The sequence below is a fragment of the Takifugu rubripes genome, chromosome 17 (assembly GCF_901000725.2).
Source record: "Takifugu rubripes chromosome 17, fTakRub1.2, whole genome shotgun sequence".
Lineage (NCBI taxonomy): Eukaryota > Metazoa > Chordata > Actinopteri > Tetraodontiformes > Tetraodontidae > Takifugu > Takifugu rubripes.
The window spans coordinates 13,632,630-13,648,713 of NC_042301.1; the positions used below are offsets into that span (position 1 = coordinate 13,632,630).

The 16,084-nt window shown below is 46.1% G+C and overlaps 3 protein-coding genes and 1 long non-coding RNA gene across 6 annotated transcripts; 2 read left to right on the forward strand and 2 right to left on the reverse strand.

Annotated features, from left to right (window-relative positions):
• Positions 1 to 171: 171 nt before the first annotated feature.
• On the reverse strand, positions 172 to 887 carry LOC115253302 (uncharacterized). Its single transcript, XR_003891613.1, has 2 exons — positions 665 to 887; positions 172 to 579 (listed from the first exon to the last, which is right to left on the reverse strand). It is a non-coding gene; the product is annotated as an uncharacterized lncRNA (long non-coding RNA).
• Positions 888 to 1,053: 166 nt separating this feature from the next.
• On the forward strand, positions 1,054 to 4,561 carry ucp1 (uncoupling protein 1). The gene is made up of 7 exons (XM_011612934.2): positions 1,054 to 1,197; positions 1,307 to 1,443; positions 1,596 to 1,794; positions 2,059 to 2,256; positions 2,339 to 2,440; positions 3,779 to 3,959; positions 4,057 to 4,561. The coding sequence occupies exons 2-7, from the start codon at positions 1,318 to 1,320 to the stop codon at positions 4,169 to 4,171; spliced, it is 921 nt and encodes a 306-aa protein (XP_011611236.1). The 5' UTR covers positions 1,054 to 1,197; positions 1,307 to 1,317; the 3' UTR covers positions 4,172 to 4,561.
• Positions 4,174 to 7,823, reverse strand: elmod2 (ELMO/CED-12 domain containing 2). Of its 2 annotated transcripts, none has more exons than XM_011612935.2 (9): positions 7,678 to 7,823; positions 6,563 to 6,716; positions 6,442 to 6,470; positions 6,156 to 6,253; positions 5,913 to 6,042; positions 5,692 to 5,825; positions 5,425 to 5,493; positions 5,192 to 5,325; positions 4,174 to 5,105 (listed from the first exon to the last, which is right to left on the reverse strand). In XM_011612935.2, the coding sequence occupies exons 2-9, from the start codon at positions 6,705 to 6,707 to the stop codon at positions 4,945 to 4,947; spliced, it is 900 nt and encodes a 299-aa protein (XP_011611237.1). In that variant the 5' UTR covers positions 6,708 to 6,716; positions 7,678 to 7,823; the 3' UTR covers positions 4,174 to 4,944. The 2 variants fall into 2 exon arrangements, with proteins under 2 accessions (XP_011611237.1, XP_003972503.1); XM_003972454.3 differs by having other exon boundaries at positions 7,672 to 7,807.
• A 1,033-nt stretch (positions 7,824 to 8,856) lies between these two features.
• Positions 8,857 to 13,374, forward strand: gprin3b (GPRIN family member 3b). Of its 2 annotated transcripts, XM_029851442.1 has the most exons (3): positions 8,857 to 9,312; positions 9,393 to 9,507; positions 10,846 to 13,374. In XM_029851442.1, the coding sequence occupies exon 3, from the start codon at positions 10,917 to 10,919 to the stop codon at positions 12,975 to 12,977; it is 2,061 nt and encodes a 686-aa protein (XP_029707302.1). In that variant the 5' UTR covers positions 8,857 to 9,312; positions 9,393 to 9,507; positions 10,846 to 10,916; the 3' UTR covers positions 12,978 to 13,374. The 2 variants fall into 2 exon arrangements, with proteins under 2 accessions (XP_029707302.1, XP_029707301.1); XM_029851441.1 differs by lacking the exon at positions 9,393 to 9,507 and having other exon boundaries at positions 8,858 to 9,312.
• Positions 13,375 to 16,084: the final 2,710 nt, after the last annotated feature.

The window sequence follows — 16,084 nt, forward strand, 5'->3', positions numbered from 1 at the left end:
TGGAAGATGCTCTGGTAGCAGGGACGGGAGGCAGGCTCAGTTCCTGCAATCCCCCTCTTCACCACAAGGTGGCGGAAAACTACGTATTTCACACGCAACTCGGGATTTTGTCATATGTCATGAAACCTTTAGGTCACAGCCTCCAACCCAAACATAACAAGAGCAACAATAAAGAGGCAATAAGTAATTTAATTACTGTACAAAAATGTACCACCAGTAAAGTCTTCTAAATCAAACATTGACAGTACAATCAGTTCGACTTTCGATATAGTTTTGTCCTATCTAAGGTGCTCATCAAGTTTTGGAGCCTCACATGTGTGGAAACATTGATTGCAGCAAGACTGAGTATCACATAACCTCGTTGTCCCTTTGCAGATGTGCGTTTCTGCAGCATCGGTAAACGGCTGCTCAGGATTGAATCTTGGAAAACCCTGGAAGCACCGTTGTGAAATGGGCTCATCCCTGCTGCCAGACTGCCGAGGTCAAGTTCTTATCTGACCAGAGTGAACTTCAGTCCTTAACGCACGTCACTACTTTCACCCAATTGCTTTACGAGGTCCTTTTCAATAAATGTAACGGCTTTAAGAAAAGATTAAGGAATAAGTATTAAGTAGAACACATGAAGAAGAACGTGCTATACAGAAACGCCCCAACAGGACCTTACATGCAACCTGGTTCCGATCAGCCAATCAGCAGACAAGACTGTCTCAGGTCTTCACACGCCTCCTGGGTTCACTGGCAAAGCGCAAAACAAGGTCTTCCTCTGCCTCTTTTATGACCCGTGTTGCTGACACACACTGTAATTACGTAAGAGACAGGATAACAGTAAAGTCAGGTTATTCTTTAATAAATCAGTCAGATCTGCACTGAGATCTCTCAAATCAGGAATTTGATGTGTGGAAAATTGGAGGGGGTTTGTGTTGCAGAACGGGGGCCGAAACAGTTGTTTTCCTGAAGAGTGTCTGCAAATTGAACATTGACTTTCTGACAGCCATGGACTTTGATTTGACCCGTGTGTCCAGAAGCTCAAAGCAACGCCTCTCCTGGGATGTCATTAGAAAAAAAAAAAAAAAAAAGCAAGCCAGCGGCTGTTCTATAAATGTGGAGCAAAAGATGCGTCTTTCCTTTCAGTCCCGTCCTGTGTGGATTATAACCTGGCCTCTCAAAGTCTGCCCAGCAACTGAGGAGCTCCACAGCGTGAGTATATCCTCGCACGCCTCGCTCTGGACGTGTAATAAAACAGGAGTTATTGTGGCGCTGACGCTCGGGCTCCTAATCCCTGCGCGCATTTTGTACCTTACTGCAGTAACGTCAACCATGGTGGGACTCAAGCCCTCGGACGTTCCCCCTCCGCTCGGGGTCAAGATGGCGAGTGCCGGGGCGGCGGCGTGTATCGCCGACATCGTCACTTTTCCTCTGGACACGGCCAAAGTCAGACTTCAGGTATCAGCTCACAAACGTCCGCCAGCGACTTGACTTTCAACTGGGGCCTCGTCACTGCCCAAAGTCAATACTGCCAGTGCAAACAATCAGATCACGCATGCAATGCTGATTTTGATCTTGACTGCAAACTGTGACCCCCCCCCCCCCCCCAGATTCAGGGAGAGAAGACGGCGGTGGAAGGCATCCGCTACAGAGGCGTGTTTGGGACCATCAGCACCATGGTCCGGACAGAGGGGCCCAGGTCTCTGTACAACGGGCTGGTGGCGGGTCTGCAGAGGCAACTGTGCTTCGCCTCGGTCCGAATCGGCCTCTACGACAGCGTCAGGGACTTCTACACCGGCGGCAAAGAAAGTGAGTCCATGTCTCCAGGAAGGAGAAAAAAAAAAAGCATCTCTTTGAGGTTCAGGCGCCAAAGTGGTGCTGACCTCCATCGGGTTTAAATCCAAATTGCAAAATCACACGTGATCCTGATGCAATTCATCCTGCCCTCCCCTCCCCCCACTCAAATTCTGACAAACATCAATGACCCTAAAGACCTCCTGCACCTACCAGAGGTGACAGCTGCTCATACAGAAGCCGAGCCAGAATGTCACCTCTCACCCCTTCCTCCCTCAGACCCCAACGTCCTGATACGGATCCTGGCTGGCTGCACCACGGGCGCCATGGCGGTGTCCTTCGCGCAGCCCACAGACGTGGTCAAGGTTCGATTCCAGGCGCAGATGAACCTGAACAGCGTGGCGCGTCGCTACAGCGGCACCATGCAGGCCTACAAACACATCTACCAGAACGAGGGTTTCCGGGGACTCTGGAAAGGTGCCGCTGGAGAGCGTCTCTCACCTGAGCTCTGCCCCATCAACACGGCCGCTGCGTCACGGTTGTCTTGTGGTTTCTCCAGGCACGCTGCCCAACATCACCAGGAACGCACTGGTCAACTGCACGGAGCTCGTGACCTACGACATGATCAAGGAGGCCATCCTGAGACACAAACTCATGTCAGGTGTGACACACAAACACATCCTCACATTTCTATCTTTGTGGGGGCTTTTATGAACAAAATACCCGACTCCGTACCTAACCCCAACAACCAGCCTCTTAAACCTGATTCTGACCTCAACCTTAAAACCCTTAAACAGCAACGTGGCCCCACTTTGGTGGTGGAGTATTTCGGTATCCGATGTGCAGTAAATGTGAGGACAGACACACCCTCCCACTGAGAAGGCTGAATGGGCAGACGTGGACAACACCTTCTCCCCCTTTCAACGCTCCACCACAGCTGATAACAGCATGTGCAGTAATGTTGATATATGGCTGTACCGGGCAGCATGTTGCTTAGGGCAGTGTTTTTCAACCTTTTTTGAGCCAAGGCACATTTTTTTCATTGAAAAAATCTCGCGGCACACCACCAGCAGAAAAAAAAGCTTTATTTAACACTAAAGAATTATGTTATATTATAGTGTCTTGAATAGGAATCAAGTAAACAAAACGAAAAAGGTATTTTATAATCTTTCCATTTTTTACTCACTCCTGGGCCTGTTTGGATGAACACAGAGCTGATATCCTGGCAGGAATCGATGAAAGACACACACGAAGCTCAACATTTTTATTTTGAAGTGAAGGGTGTTTCGTTTGGAGATGGCGTTTAAGCTTACTTGGGACCATAGCACTGTTGGAGAGCTTTTCACCACATACCAAACACAATGGAGTCGGCGCCGTCGCATCTCCGGTAAAAGTAAATCCAAATGAACGATAGCTTTCGTTGTATTGCCTCGCGCCAGAAACTTTGCTCGACGTCACCGTCTTTGCTTTCTTTTGACCTCCACTCATACTGGGGCCTTCATCTGGGTCTGGATTTTGTCCAGGGTCCAGTTCAGAGCCAGAATTTTTTCTCTTCAAAAACGTATCCATCACTCTCACCGCTGTCCCGCTATCCACAACGCCACCGTAAACGTCACCTGCCGCGGCATCGATGCGTCACTAATTCGCTTGTCTCCAAGCACAATGCAATTAACAATTAGCTACCTACCTACCACCACCTACTGGTATGGAAGAGTACTACATGGCTACTCTGCCAGGTGCTAGACCGCACAGGCACAAAAATTTGATAATTTCCCACGGCACACCTGATAATATCTCGCGGCACAGTGGTTGAAAAACACTGGCTTAGGGGACAGGCATCTCCTGCTACCTGTGGTGGACCTCAGGGTACTGCTCTTGGCCCCCATCTTATTCCGGATAAACATTTACCCACATGAATATGTTCCACGACTACACTATAACTTTGGTTGCTTGTGAACACTTACAAATGAAGATGACTCCACTCCCTTTCCGCCGACAGATAATCTTCCGTGCCACTTCGTGTCGGCGTTTGGCGCCGGCTTCGTCACCACGGTGATCGCCTCCCCGGTAGACGTCGTCAAAACCAGGTACATGAACTCACCACCGGGCCAGTACAGGAGCGCCATCAACTGTGCCTGGACCATGATGACCAAAGAGGGGCCCACAGCTTTCTACAAAGGGTGAGTTCAGCCCACTGGGCACCTTTGGACTTTAATAAAAACTTCCTTTTTTTTTCTCTTTTTTTTAAAAAATCACTGTCTGTGTTTTGCTCTGTAGATTTGTGCCATCGTTTCTGAGGCTGGGGTCGTGGAACATCGTCATGTTTGTCTCCTTCGAACAAATCAAGAGAGCCATGATGGTCACGAAAAAGAAGATCGAAGCCAAAAACTGAGATTCCCTCAATATCGTGTTTAATGGAAAACTTGACGCTAGTGGGCTGAATCAGATACATCAAACCTCAGCTCCTATTCTGTCGCGATAAGGACATTCCTTCAAGAGTTTGGACGTTCTTGTGTTGTATCAGTTTGACAACGAACCACTTCTGAACAGGAAAGTTGCACCTTAATGCAAATCTGCCATTTTGTCTGTATTTGGCAGGTTACAGTACGACCCCTGGTGGCCATAAAGAGGTAACAGGTCGAGGAAACGCTTTCATACACACGACTTGTTTACAGACCATGTGCCTTTTTTTAAAGCTCTTATTTCCACTACACAAAGTCCGCACTGGAATGTGTATTTATTAACTTTGAAGTGTTGAAAAATAAAGTTTGAAAAACCCCAACTCGTCCTGAAATATGCAGATCACAAAAAGCGGCAGACGACTGTTGGTGACAGAACACGGGACATATTAAAACGCTCATTCTCGACTAACACAAATCAAACTCCTGGTTCCTACGTCCTGAACGTGACGCCGACACAGATGTCACCAAGTGCTCAGAAAGTGCTTTTAACGGTCAAAGACGCCAGATTTTTGTCCATATCTCTTGGTTCTCCCTCCACAGAGATGAGACTGGAATATTCCTGATGTACGATGGAGGTGGATTTGCGCTCCACAGACTAAAAATATTTAACCATCAAGACAAATATTGTTCTTTTTTTGTTCCTCCTGCCTGGTCAAACAGTGACACTGTCAGCGGGGAGGTCGAGGAATGATTCTGAAGAGCGTTACTTTTTGCCAGACTGCACAGTCAGTCTGAGACCAACATCGGGCTCCTGGAGGAGAGTCTTGATTTTATCATGGAACTTTTCCCTGTACTGGTTGAAATGCATGATGCTCTCTGGTTCTTCAGCCAACCAGAATTTATCAAACTCGTACGCCAGATAGCCTAGGAGAATAGAAGCATTTTCTCTTTAAAGTCTCTTTAAAGGAAACGAGACAAAATAATTGAAAGGGAAGCTGTAAAGTGCTCACAGTAGAGCTGGTGAAAGTGCTGGAGCTCAGGTGTTCCCTCCACTGTGTTGTAGAAATGAGATTTCAGCGCTCCGCTTCTCAGGAGGCTGTAGGCCATCTCTGTCAGGTTAATCCCGACTATGGCGTACGAATACCTGTAACATGGAATGATTGATCTCAGCAGACGTGTGAGACCGAGTGTGTGGACATCACGGGGACAGATCTGATGGTTCACACAATATTGAGGTTCTTACCCCAGTTTAGGATGGTTGGCGTGGGACAACACCTGACGAGCCTCTTCTGTGTAGTTTTCACTGAAGAATCTGCAACGGAACCGAACCAACCAGTCTAATCAATGTGTGAACTCAGGTGCGATCTCACTCCCGACCACTAGATGTCGCAAAAGAGACATTTAGACTTCAAAAATAGCAATTAACTCTTTTTCGTTTGTTATGAATTTCCAATGTGTTTCTGCTGCTTTAAAATGGTAAAAATTATATTAAATATTAATTATAACCCACACAAGGTTGATCAGGCCCAGCATGCCCATTCCTCTGAAATCAGTCTTGGGGTCATCTCCTTGGAAACCAATGTCTCCCCACTGTTTGGTCATCCTGGACTCCAGTTTGACCGTGGGCATCAACAATCCCCACAACTGTATTCAGAAATTAGGCGATGGTTACAAGCTTTTACCTCTTCAGGTGTTAATTAAAACACTGAATTCTTTTGGGGGCGGACTCACATTAAATAGCATGGCTTCATGATCTTGGTCTTCTGAGTCGAAAACCTTTTTCCTCAAGTCTTCTACAGACACACACAGGCTACTGTATCCTGTTATCTGCAGCAGACAGACATGCAGGCTTCCCTTGAACCTAGAAATGCAGAGGATCAACAAATAAAACCCATCACTTAAAACTCTGAATCAACAGAATTGGGGAAAATAAAAGAACGGTGGCACACAAGAGCGAACAGGAAGTAGCCTTACAGAGGATCTTTCTGGGGTTTGATATTCTTCACTTTGATGATTTCTTCCACACGCTGCTCTAATTTGTCCCGATTGGATTCCAAAGCTTCTCTGAGGACCTGGAGGAACAAGAGAAGAGATCGTGTCAGGATAAAAAGAGTCAACTAACCACATATTGAATGACATTAAAGCCACATAATTTTGTTGTTGCCCAGCATATTTGAAGCGAATGAGTGGCTGAAACATGATTTGGTAATTCAAACGTTCCTCTGACTAATCCAGAGACCCAACACTAACACTTTCTTACCTTGCTCTTTGATGAACGGAGAGAATGCTCTACAAGGAGCACAGAAAGGCAGGTCAAAGTCATTCCACAGGGGAATAAAAAACAGCAGACAAATACAGACATTTGGGATTCTTGGACTCACCCGCCCTGGATGTCCTTGGTGCCCCTGGCTTGTAAGTGGAGCATATTCTCTGCAGCTCACATTGTCCCGTAACTTGTCTGATGAGCCATTTTAGCCAATGTCTCAGAAAGGATGAGTACACATAGTGCCAGATGTAGCCCAGCATTTTCAGACCCTGGAAAGAGAAAACAGACAAACCATTTAATGACCTGAGCAGAAACCTCATTCATACAATTACTCATACACATTTTACACCAACATTGAAGCATTAACAACTCACATTAATCATAAATATGCATAAATCTGTTGTTCATGTGGTATTTGTACATTTATATATATTTCTATATCATGACGATTGATAGATTTTGTAGTGTATATTTAAATACTACAATTGTGTTGATGTTAATGCAAAATTTAATCCTATATGAGCAGTAAAAGTCTTCACTTCTTCCAACTCCTTTTTTCGAAAGGCGCTTTTTAAAATACACGTTCAAAATAAATCAATCTCTTCGTGCAACCGTGTACAATCTACTACTTCTGCTCATATTTGGAACAAAATCGTTTACTCTCATTAAGAAAAGAGAACAAATAAAAAGAATGTCGGTATTTTCCTACGCAGAATTCGCCTTCGTCACTAGTTCCAACCGAGGGTCTTTGTTAGCATCACAATGGCCATTGTTCAACTGGGCCAACATATGCAATCCATTTATTTGTTGAAAGCAAATAAACGTATAATTTAGCCGCAAACACGTTTGACAATGACAAAAATATTTTATCAGGTAAACAGGTAGACGCCTACAGCACAAGTTAAGTAGTTTGATGCTAACGCTAATATCAGTGTAACGCGTCAGTTCAGTTTGTGACTGAAAGGTGAAGAGTTTATTGACGTTGAAGACTGTCCTATGGACTTTAAAGATTTGGCTGATTATGGCAGCTAACTTTAGTACCCGATAAACTCCCATTGACAGACAACAGGTTGGAATCCTCAATGCTAGCTAAATAAGCTAACGATTCATGGTACGAATAGGAATCTGACGAGCTCATCAACAAACAAGAGCCCCAAGATGAGGGTCAAACTATTGTTAAAGAGGCAATATGTCAAACAAAGCTGGTATTTTGTCCAAACTTACACTTACTCGCAATCTATCCGCCGTTAGGTGGAAGATAGCAACGCCTCCCCTGCCAACGAGCTCTTCTGCGTTGCGTTCACGGGCCCACCAGACATGTAGGTCATTTCACCGTCTCTACATTAATGTTGTATATCTAAGCTTTTAGAGTTGATGAATATGAAAAGTTTAATTCAATATATGTAACCACGTGATACAAATATCTTTTTATAGAATATAACCTATATTTGAAAAACAAAAGTATCCCAGCCCTGAGTTGAATTGAAATCTGAAAATAAACTAACGTCATAAACGTAGCAGACGTCCGGCTGACACTGACAACCGCCGGGACAGCGCCACCTAGTGGTCGAACGTTAATGCCGCGTCCAAGAATGGCTCGCAGTCAGTGAAACAAGAAAAAACAACAGGTCCAGACCTTTGGGTAAAAAGGTACATTTTGACTAAAAACAATAGAATAGTTTCACCAGACAGACACAAAAATCGTGTTTGAAAATTATATTCTTGCCAACTGTTACCACACGATGGAGCCAGATCTACATATACACGAACTGCAGTGAAATCGAGCCTAGAGCACAGTGCAGAGATTAACAGGAAAAAGATCACATTTTAAATGTAGTGTTAAGGTAAAAAAAACAAAACAACAACAACATTTCGTAATTTACGCATTTTATGTATAGCTGCAATCGTTTAAATTTAAGACATTGTCTTTATAATATTTTACTAAGTTTTCCATTTTTACAAGCCTTTGTCCAGATTTTGAATTTGTTTTTGCATAGGAAAAACACGTCTGTCATCGACGAGAATCGTTTTATTTCCAGCCAAATTTCCCTTAATTGGATCAATCTGATGTAATGATTGTGCAGCTATTGTAAGACGCAGTAAGTCATTCTCCAAATGTACAAACACGTTAAACCTGACAAAACAGCTACTTGAACATCTTGATTACTAATGGTTGATTTCTTTGTTTTTGTTTTGTCTGGGGCGTTTTTTTTAATCAGATCCCGTAAAAGAGTCTTATTTTATCAAGTTTGTTTACAGTGGTAAACAGTTTCTCACTCATTGATTTCTACAGACAGGGCGGAGAACAGTAGCAACCCGTCCTGCTGTAGCGTACAATATTCCAAGCTGCTAGGAGACGAACGGACCAATCAATTCGCAAATTGATGCTCCTGAGGAGTCCTGCGGTTTATCCAGCGCTGCCTCCTCTCTCATCCTCAGCACCTCCACCCCCCACCCGTTCATCCATTCATCGCTTTACGCTGCCGCACCACGTTGCCTGAAGCTGGACCAGCTCGGTCTGCGAGATCACACACACGCACACACACGCACACACGCACACACACACACACACACACACACACACACGGAGCATGAGAGGTCCATTTTGTGAAGGCTGCACTTTTGCATTAAAGACCTCGGAGGGAGCCGATAGCGCCCGTGACTCATTGCGCACGGCCGGTGGCGCAAAGCGCTTGAATTTTTGCGCTCTTCTCCAGAGGATTGATATCCATACTCTGCTGGAAGGCGTGGCTTGGTGTCAGCGACACGGGCTTGATATTCCATATTCATTCCCAGCCTCGTCTCGCCGACACGGACGCGCAAATCTGCACCCCGAGCTTGCGGGTTCGTAGGGCGCCTTTCAAGGTAAGCCACCGGGCTGGATCCCACCAGACCGCGGATTCCTTTGTGTCAAATGTTGATTTTTTTTTCTTTTTACCCGCAAGGTCAAAGGAACTCGGCCGATATTAGTGGCCACCGGGGCTGGACAGGACTGGGAATATAGGCGATATGCATGACGCGGCTTAATTGGCCCCCGAACATCGCAGGCGTCCCTATCATGTGTGTAATGTTGCGCATGAATTGTCGCTGCTGCGTGCACTTTCAGGGCTTTCAGAACTGCTGCAGGCAAAGAAAAAGAAAAGAGAGAGAAAGGGGGAGAGGCAGCGATGGAAAGGCGTCAGTGCATTTGAATATGTCTAATTACGGACATGCTCCATAAATATTTACACTTTAACAACAGACTCGTGAATACATTGTGGGACAGCACACACGGGCCACACCTGCCCCTGACCCAAAACAAGAGGCCTCCAATTGAATTCATGCATCCAGGATTGCCTAAATAAGAGAGACGGGATGATCTGTGCTCCATTCCAAATGAGCTCAGACCCAGACATGACCTGATTAATCAACCCTAAAGAGAGATTATGGTGCTTATTTTTCTGGGAGAAATGAAACCAAAAGATGGGGCTTCAAAATTCAGTAGAGCTGCTCAGGGAGGCAGCAGCTCACTAAAAACAGCCGTGGGGGGAAAGATGTTTCTGTGTGGATGCTGAATGAATGAAGATCCACGGGAGCTTGTTTGGATGGAGCCGAGATCCCGTTTAATTCATGATAACTCAGGCCTGCCATCAGGAGGAGGGGTGAAAGTGCAGGTTAATGACTCCATCATTGATTGCAGGATAAAACTCAAAACTCTTTACTCTGTTTTACTTGTAGAGCCTGGACTGAAAATGAGAATAAAATCAGGATGAGCTAGCGTCGTTTTTGAAGGCTCATCATTAGAATCTGTGTTCAATGCCGCACAGATTGTGATATTTACCTTTGCTCTGAAGTGGAGCATTTCAGTAACTTATCAGGATTCCACATATGAATGAGGCTTTTGGTGACACACTTGTAATAATAATCACAAATATTGTCTGCAAACACTTTAATCACATGAAGCCAAAGTCTCATTTTCACACTTTTCTTATGTTACTTCCTGATTTGCAAACTTTCTTTAATTGATGTTTTTTTCTTGCCTCTGGGACTCCTCTCCTGTTTCAGTTAGCTGAGTGGTTCTCATTTGGAAATTGGCTCAGCACCGTAAAAGACACAAGTCGAATAGAGCGAGTTCCTCAAAAATGTTAATGCTGAACTCATTTACTTGGAGTCTCAGCCACTACACAGACTTGCAGCATTGTTCTAATTCATTAATTAGGTACAAAAATGTGCATGAATGCTATTTTATGTTTATTTTTCTGTTAGTTACATACATTTATGCTAATTTCTGTTTACAGAAACTAATTTGAATGCTGGTGCAGTTCCAGGCACCACCTGGTGTGATTAATTCCGTCATTAGAAGGATCTGAAAGCTGGAAAAGAGAAGCCCAACTAAATATCTCCATCTTCCTCTTTCAGGAAATTGCAACCGACATTTTGTTTTTGGTCTTTGGATTAGGACCATTTTTGAGAGAAGCGGAGTCGCTATCATGGGAAGTAACCCAAAAAGGACAGTGACGGTCCAGATGGTGCCTGTGGCGGACACGCTGGGCAATAAAGAACCGAATGCAAACTGGAGTAAAGAGTCCAACTCCAGACTTTCCCAAGTTTGCGTCAACCCCACGCTCACATCTCCTGACCTCCACCGTGACGGCGTGTCCCTGAACGCCTCTCCCACGGACGCAACCCCACACCCTCGTGTATCGACCTCCGCTGTGTCTGAATTGGGCGTCGGGGCTCTTTCCCAGAAACCAGGAGGTGAGACAGAATCGGAGCTTGTTACAGGTGGAGCGCAACAAATGTCTGTAACAAGCCAATCTGGGAGTGAGGCGGGAGGTGGCCCCAGGGATTCTAACGCTAATATGAAGATGTTACGCCTGGATGATGAAAAGGAAATCTGTGGGGCCGCAGTGCCGTCTGCTGTTTCAGCCTCAAAGGTCAACGAGCAGGGTAGAGACTGTAGCGTAAGTGCAGCGAAGGAAGAGCGTCTCCCAGTCAGGGAGGACAATAACAAGTACGTTTCTCCTAAAATTGGAAATCTTAATCAACCCCCTGAGTTACGGGACGCCCCGATTCAGCAACAGCGAGATGATGAAAAGAAAACCTCGGTCCCCGTAAACAAGGACTGCGCTGTTCCTCACATGCTTCGGGAGCCAGATCACATAAACAGCTGCCCAAAAATCAGCCCACGGGAGACACCTAACTCTATGGCGCATCCTGCAGCACCGCTGGGCTCCAGGACAGCCTCATCGGACGCCAAAGGGCCACAGACGGGGCTCGCAAATAAGAATTCAGTACCCCCAGAGACAAATTTACCGCCTGTTACGAAACCAACAGTCTCTTCAGATAAGACTCAGTCAGTGTCTCCACAGATGGACGCCTCTACTCCGCCGCCAGCTAAACAAAACATGGCGGCATGTGGACAGGTGGCTGCGGATGTCATCCAGCTGCACACGGCCGTCTCCAATGGGCAGCAGCACCATTGCAAGCAGTACAGGGAAGCGTCCACCATGACCTTTCCCGCATCATCCACCCCGGTCAAACAGCATCACGATATGGAGGTCCAGGCCGTGGCTAACACGTGCAGCAAAGCCGTGGCCACAAGTCCGAGCCTGTTGCCCTTCTCTTTGAGCCGCAGGCAGAGCGGCGGTGACACGACCAGGGAGGAGGAGCAGAGCGTGGCTGTGGTCTACCAGGCAGCCCCAGGCGTAGTTCAACATCAGCACGTAAGATCCTCCGATACAAAGTCAGAAAGGATCAACGTTGAGGCCAAGATGTGCACGAAACAAAACATCAGCTCAGACGCGAAAGACTCCGCCACCAGTCGCTGCAACACTCGGCCTGTCTATCAAATCAGCATTGATCAGAGCAACCCGACGGAGCAAGGAGAGCCTGGCAGTAGTAGAGTACAAGTTCAGGCCCCTGCAGTCAAAACAGTCACTACAGAAGCTCTCAGATCAGGAGCTCCTCAACAGACACCTGCTGCTACCAAGGCTTCATCTGCAGACAGCAACAAGGCAGCGGCGTGTCAGGCTGTAGCCGCCGTAGCTGGGCCCGAGCGGGCTCCCACAACTACGTCAACTACAACAGTAAACGCCGCTTCCAAGTCAGGCGTCCCGAAAAACAAGGCTGGACGTCCTGAAGAAAAATCTGGAGCTAAAGTCCTGCCGAAGGAGGCGAAGTCTAACAGGCGGAACGTTGAGCCGGAGCGAAAGGAGGAAGAGAATCAACAGTCAGGGAAGGAGAGAGGAAAGAGCGTCCACGACGTCGTCTGGGACGAGCAAGGGATGACCTGGGAGGTGTACGGCGCCTCCGTGGACCCGGAATCCCTCGGGTTTGCCATCCAGAGCCACCTGCAGTGCAAGATCAAGGAGCAGGAGAGGAAACTGATGGCCCAGACGTCCATCCGCAAGTCGGTCCCTGGCGTCGACTCGCCGCGGCACCGCAGGAAGAGCAAGCGGCGACAGCCGAACATTTTCAGGTCAATGCTGCAAAATGTCAGGCGGCCCAACTGCTGCGCGAGGCCCCCGCCCTCCTCCGTCCTCGAGTAGCACATGACAGAACGAGCCAATGTCAGACTCTTCCCTTTTTCCTAGAGGTCAAACTATTTGTCCTCCCTTCGTCATGATCTCTTTGCCAAGTGAAAAATGACCAGGGTGGCGATCCCTGTGAGTATCCCGAAGTGTTGTAGCATAAAGAGTCAAAATACGTGTGATGTTTGTGATCAAAGAAGCTAGCAAATAGAAGTATAAAAAGAACAACCTGAGACTTATTTTCCAGATATAAAGTAGATATTATAAGAGATTTTTTTTGGATAACAAAGGCAATGATATGGCAGTGCATGTGTATTAGTTGCAGTGGCTGTTATAAAGGTCCTGGTTCTAGGGTAGACATTTTGCTTACCGTCAGAATATCCCTGCAAATATATTAAACTAATGTCAAATTATATTTGGTGCGTTTGTTATCTTTGAGAGGTATTTTTGGCACCCTTTATAACGGTCCTCTTTTATTTTACTTCATCGCAGTTCTTTACAGTGAATGATGCCACCCTGCATAAAAGGACTGTATTCGCTCATGCACCCTTTGATCTCTGTTCTTTGGTTTTCTATTAAAACTGCAAAGCTCTACAGTAAGTTGAGACGTTGATGTTCTTTAAAAAAATACATGACTGAGTTGCGGAAAAAATAAGCAAGTGAAGGAGATATTGTGTTGAGGGGGGGGGGGCGGGGTGATAGCACAGCATGTAGCATCGGCGCTGTCCGCAGGAGATGTGGAGCTGCGACGGGCAGCAGCTGCGCATGGAGGTACAGTAGAGGCACAGTGGGCCGCATAAATTAGTGTCAGGACTAACAAGATCTGTATCGAGGGAATCGAGTTGATTTAGAAGTGTTGGCCGGGCTGCCTGCCTGGTAGTCAAGGACCGAGAAGCTTAGCTTCCTTTATGCAAATGAAAGATCAGAGTTCTGCTTTCTTCTATGCATCAAAGAGATGTTTTAGAAAATAAAAGGTGCAAAGTATAGTGAGGTGGAGTTGGGGTTTTCCCAGTATAACATCAGGAATTTCAGGATAATCGGCGATGATATCCAGTGATGTCTCGGGACAACCATCAAAGTTAATCCATCAAGGATAACGAGGGGTGAAACTAGAATAAAGGACACCAACATGCAGTTTAAACATTACTTGCAGCCTGAGCACCGCCGTCCTCTCCAGGAATCCCTCCATCACATCAAGTATTTGGTGTTGCTGAGGTTGTCAGGGAAACACCTCTATTAAGAGTGACTGATAAAGACCCGACAGGTGTAGCAAAACATGCAGGAAATGCCGATCAATTCCGCACTCGACAACAGGCAATTAAGCCACACGAAATCCCTACATTTTGAAGCACCCTATAGAGTGGCTGGACTGTCCTCCAATCAATGCCATGTGACTCGGTGAGACGTCATGTTATTGATTATATTGTAACAGAATGTTCCAAATGGGCTTTTTGTGGTTCGTTTCACACCTGAAGGCCAGTCTTACATCTCAAATGAAAGCGAAATGCCCAAATGGTTACAGTAAGTGTGTAATAACAGTTTAATAACCCTCTTGATACTGTAATCAGCACTATCCGCGAGAGCCACAGTTTATGGGAAACACTTCAGTGGAATGGTTCTGCGCTGAGCTCATGTGACTGCTGTTATTGTCCTAACAGGCGTGTCACTTCCTGTTAATATCAGTGATAGTAGAGCGAGAAAAAGTCCTCTGTACTCTTAATCTCGCCGTTATGAGATGTCACAACCTGTAAAGTAGTTGCAGCCTGATGAGCCTAATCCCAACGCTAGCTTGCGCTACGTATACCCTGCACAGTTCCCACTGGACACACTCAGAGTAAGAGGTGATTCACGCTTCTACAGGTGCTTTACAAGGGCGACGGCGATGACGTTGGATGGGAAAGTGACCTAGGTTAATGACAGGTTAACCTGGTTTTGTCCAGCCTTTTTTCTGCCTCTTCTCTTCTTCCTTATCTTCAACTAGCTGTGTTTCAGTCCTAATGACACCCCCCCCCCCCCCCCCCCCACCCCCTCCCCACCCAGTTCCCATTTGGACGTGCATATTTTATTTGGCCACAGGTGGCGGTTTGCGCAGAGGGAATCTTATTTCTCCGACATTAGACATGGAGAGAGGTTTCAAAGACACGGGGACAACCCCCCTGCTGTTACATCCTTCAGCTCGCCTTTCAAGATGTGCTAGCTCCACGCCTGGCGAGCGTATTTTAATTGAGTCATGTCTTGCACTTATATGGGAGAATATCTGACCGCTGCTGCGGGGCAAAAGCTTTTGGAGTGCATGGAAAACCATGCAACAGGAAGAAACCTTGAGCAGAACCCAACTCTTAGGGGAAGGTTTCCCTGCCTAAAGGCGGACGAGAGATAGATACAGGAAAGGGGGATAGAGGAGAGGAAGGAAAGGAGAGGAATGGGAAAGGAAAGGAAAGGAAAGGAAAGGAAAGGAAAGGAAAGGAAAGGAAAGGAAAGGAAAGGAAAGGAAAGGAAAGGAAAGGAAACCAATTCATTCTGTTTATTGAACAACATAAAGCCGAATAAAGTTTAGACTACTGGAGTGTAAATGTAGATCTGAAGATTTGGAGATATTCCCGCAATCCAAAGACATCCACATTGATGCGAGTGTGTGTGTGTGTGTGTGTGTGTGTGTGTGTGTGTGTGTGTGTGTGTGTGAGTGTCCTGTGATTGACTGGTGACCTGTGCAGAGTGTATTTCTGCCTCCCCCAGTGGCTGCTTGGAGTGGCATAGAGTGATGTGCTCATCCTGGCTGCAGTAAAAATGATTTAAACATGATTTTAAAAGCTATTTTATCGAGGTGTAAAGTATTTATGGGCTTTTAATGTATAAAATAATCAATGATGTAGCAATTTATTGCAAGGTTGAAGCAATGTTAGATTTTATCCAAGTCACAAAGATGCTAGCGCTATCATAAACCTGCGCCACCTGACCCTCTGAGCATTTAAATCAAATTTGTGAGACTCTTAACCAAAGTAGATGTTAATGAGTAGAAATCATTTTGCATCCCAAGCATAAGTTGACGTCCTGGTGCGAGATTCTGAGATCTAGTTGCAGTGACCCACTTAGCCTTCCAAGCACATTAGCATCCTCGGCTCACA

Coding starts and splice junctions, on each gene's coding strand:
- ucp1 (XM_011612934.2), top strand. CDS start 1,318: ATGGTGGGACTCAAGCCCTCGGACGTTCCCCCTCCGCTCGGGGTCAAG. Junction 2,257..2,338: donor TTTCCGGGGACTCTGGAAAG/GTGCCGCTGGAG, acceptor TGGTTTCTCCAG/GCACGCTGCCCAACATCACC. Junction 3,960..4,056: donor CCCACAGCTTTCTACAAAGG/GTGAGTTCAGCC, acceptor TTTGCTCTGTAG/ATTTGTGCCATCGTTTCTGA.
- gprin3b (XM_029851442.1), top strand. CDS start 10,917: ATGGGAAGTAACCCAAAAAGGACAGTGACGGTCCAGATGGTGCCTGTG.
- elmod2 (XM_011612935.2), bottom strand. CDS start 6,707: ATGCTGGGCTACATCTGGCACTATGTGTACTCATCCTTTCTGAGACAT. Junction 6,254..6,441: donor TCCGTTCATCAAAGAGCAAG/GTAAGAAAGTGT, acceptor TTGTTCCTCCAG/GTCCTCAGAGAAGCTTTGGA. Junction 5,106..5,191: donor GCACTTTCACCAGCTCTACT/GTGAGCACTTTA, acceptor CTATTCTCCTAG/GCTATCTGGCGTACGAGTTT.